General features: G+C 46.9%; 1 protein-coding gene across 1 annotated transcript in view; it reads left to right on the top strand.

Moving 5' to 3' along the window:
• Positions 1–2,662, top strand: part of WDHD1 (WD repeat and HMG-box DNA binding protein 1) — a 71,898-nt gene that overhangs the window by 22,325 nt on the left and 46,911 nt on the right. The window contains exon 4 of the mRNA XM_015414340.1: positions 1,646–1,757. Coding sequence (XP_015269826.1) covers positions 1,646–1,757 — 112 coding nt within the window. The remainder of the gene's footprint in view (positions 1–1,645; positions 1,758–2,662) is intronic.

Raw genomic sequence — 2,662 nt, 5'->3', positions numbered from 1 at the left:
GAAGATTAAATTTCTTCACTGGCTGGAAAGTAACTCTCCATTTAGGAATAGGAGAGTGTGTTTTTAACCCATGGTAAATCCTTCCCTAAACATCCTGCCTTGCTATTGGGTGTAATCTGCTGTGCTCCTTGGCTAGTTCCTCATCTTCTGTTATGTTTTCCACATGTCCTCAAATTGTGCTTTTCCATTCAGAATTGAATTTGCTATTTCTATTGCTGCTGTGAGCTGGTATCTCAGTCTGATGAGCCAGTTTGGTGTAGTGGTTAAGTGCGTGGACTCTGATCTGGGAGAACCGGGTTTGATTCCCCACTCCTCCACTTGCACCTGCTTGGATGACCTTGGGCAAGCCATAGTTCTGTCAGGGCTGTTCTTGAAAAAGAGCAGTTTCTCTCACGAGCTCTCTCAGCCCCACCTACCTCACAGGGTGTCTGTTGTGGGGAGAGGAAGGGAGAGGAGTTTTTAAGCCGCTCTGAGACTCCTTTGGGTAGTGAACAGCGGGGTGTAAATCCAATCTCCTCCTTCTTCTTCTACCTCACAGGGTGTCTGTTGTGGGGAGGGGAAGGGAAAGGAGTTTCTAAGCCGCTCTGAGACTCCCTTGGGTAGTGAAGGGCGGGGTATAAATCCAATCTCTTCTTCTTCTTCTGATGCAATCGCTGTAATGTCCCTGTTTTTAACAGCTATATTACGAGAAGCCCTTCAAGCTAGTTCATTTCGATCAACATTAAATGTTTCAGTCTAATAATAAATAACATGAATTAATCTTTGAAGGGGAGAGGTTTGACAGAGGGGAACTTGTGTGCCCTTTGAACTACCCTGTTTTCCCGAAAATAAGACCTACCCCAAAAATAAGCCCTAGTAGGATTTCTATGCATTTGTGGTATAAGCCCTAGTGTGTCTTCTTGAGAAAAAATAAATATAAGACTGTGTCTTATTTTCGGGGAAACACGGGTATGAACACATAAAGCTGCCTTATACTGAATCGGACACTTGGTCCATCGAAGTCAGTATTGTCTACTCAGACTGGCAGCTGCTCTCCAGGGCCTCAGGGAGAGATCTTTCACATCACCTACTGCCAGATCTTTTAACTGGAGATGCCGGGGATTGAAGCTGGGACCTTCGGCTTGCAAAGCAGATGCAGTACCACTGAGCCAAGCCCCCTCCCTCCGTGATCTGTCTTTGTAGGAATAATGTGTTATTGCAGAGGGCTCTATCTGACCACAGGCAAGTTTTTAGAAGAAGAAGAAGAGGAAGAAGATTGGATTTATACCCCGCCTTTCACTACCCGAAGGTGTCTCAGAGCGGCTTACAAACTCCTTTCCCTTCCCCTCCCCACAACAGACACCCTGTGAGGTGGGTGGGGCTGAGATAGCTCTTGACAGAAACTGCTCTTTTTCAAGAACAGCTCTTATCAGAACTATGGCTTGCCCAAGGTCGTCCAGCCAGGTGCAAGTGGAGGAGTGGGGAATCGAACCCGGTTCTCCCACATTAGAGTCCATGCACTTTAACCACTACACCAAATTGGCTCTCACACTTCTTTTGGCGCCTTTTGTCATTCAGTGTTTTATATGGAGAGAATGCAGTCTCAATAAAAGGAGATTTTCCCACTGTGTAGTATAGTGGCTGATGCTGCCATGTTTCTTTCTAGTGACTTTTTGGTGAAGATCGTGGAGGTGGCCGACAGCAGCCAGCAAAAGACATTTCGAGGGCATGACGCACCTGTTTTAAGTGTCTCATTCGATCCACAGGATGCTTTTCTGGTAAGATGGTTTCCTGTAATGATTTCTCTTCAGTGTTTTCAGTGCTAGGAACTGTGGCTCTGGGGCAGAGCCTCTGCTTTGCATGCTGAAGGTCCCAGGTTCAGTCCCCGGCATCTCCAGTGAAACGGACCCAGGTAGCAGATGACATGAAAGTTCTCTTGTCTGAGACCCTGGAGAGCTGCTGCCAGTCAGAGTAGGCAGTATGGACCTTGGTAGACCAAGGGTCTGGTTCAGTATAAGGCAGATCTCTGTGATCCCAAGTAATGTGGGCATTCAAAAGCCGCAATTTTAAGAATTTCAACTTGTATACTTGTATGTGACATTAAATGGCAGAGTTTTGGGGGGTTTGCTGGCCTCTGAGGATGACCAGACTGGTTTGTGTGCAAGAAGACAGTGCTTGAGGTATGTTGATCCTAGACTGTAGAGGGATTTAAGAACATCAGAAGAGCCCTGCTGGATAAGATCAGTGGTCCCTCTAGTCCAGCATCCTTTCTCACACTGTGGCCAGCCAGTTCCTCTGGAGGCCCAACAACAAGGCCGAGAGGCCGAGGGCCTCCCCTGATGTTGCCTCCTGGCTCTGGGATTCAGAGGTTTAGGGCCTCTGAATGTGGAGGTTCCCTCTGAGTCACCATGGCTGGTAGCCATTGATAGACTTATCTTCCATGAATCTTTCTAATCCCCTTTTCAAGCTGTCTACTCCTACGGCCATCATGACATCCTCCATCAGCAAATTCCACATTTTAATCACTCTCTGTGTAAAGAAGTATTTCCTTTTGTCCATCCTGAACCTACTGCTCCTCAGCTTCATTGGGTGCCCTCGGAGTTCTAGTCTTTTGGGAGAGGGAAGGAAAAGTTCTCTATCAGATTTCTCCACCTCGGGCATAATTTTGTAAACTTCTGTCATT

This window comes from Gekko japonicus, unplaced genomic scaffold, assembly GCF_001447785.1.
Source record: "Gekko japonicus isolate JY-2015 unplaced genomic scaffold, Gekko_japonicus_V1.1 scaffold152, whole genome shotgun sequence".
In the NCBI taxonomy this organism is placed as follows: domain Eukaryota; kingdom Metazoa; phylum Chordata; class Lepidosauria; order Squamata; family Gekkonidae; genus Gekko; species Gekko japonicus.
Note: the sequence above shows the minus strand (reverse complement) of the source record. Positions and strands in the feature narration are given on the sequence as shown.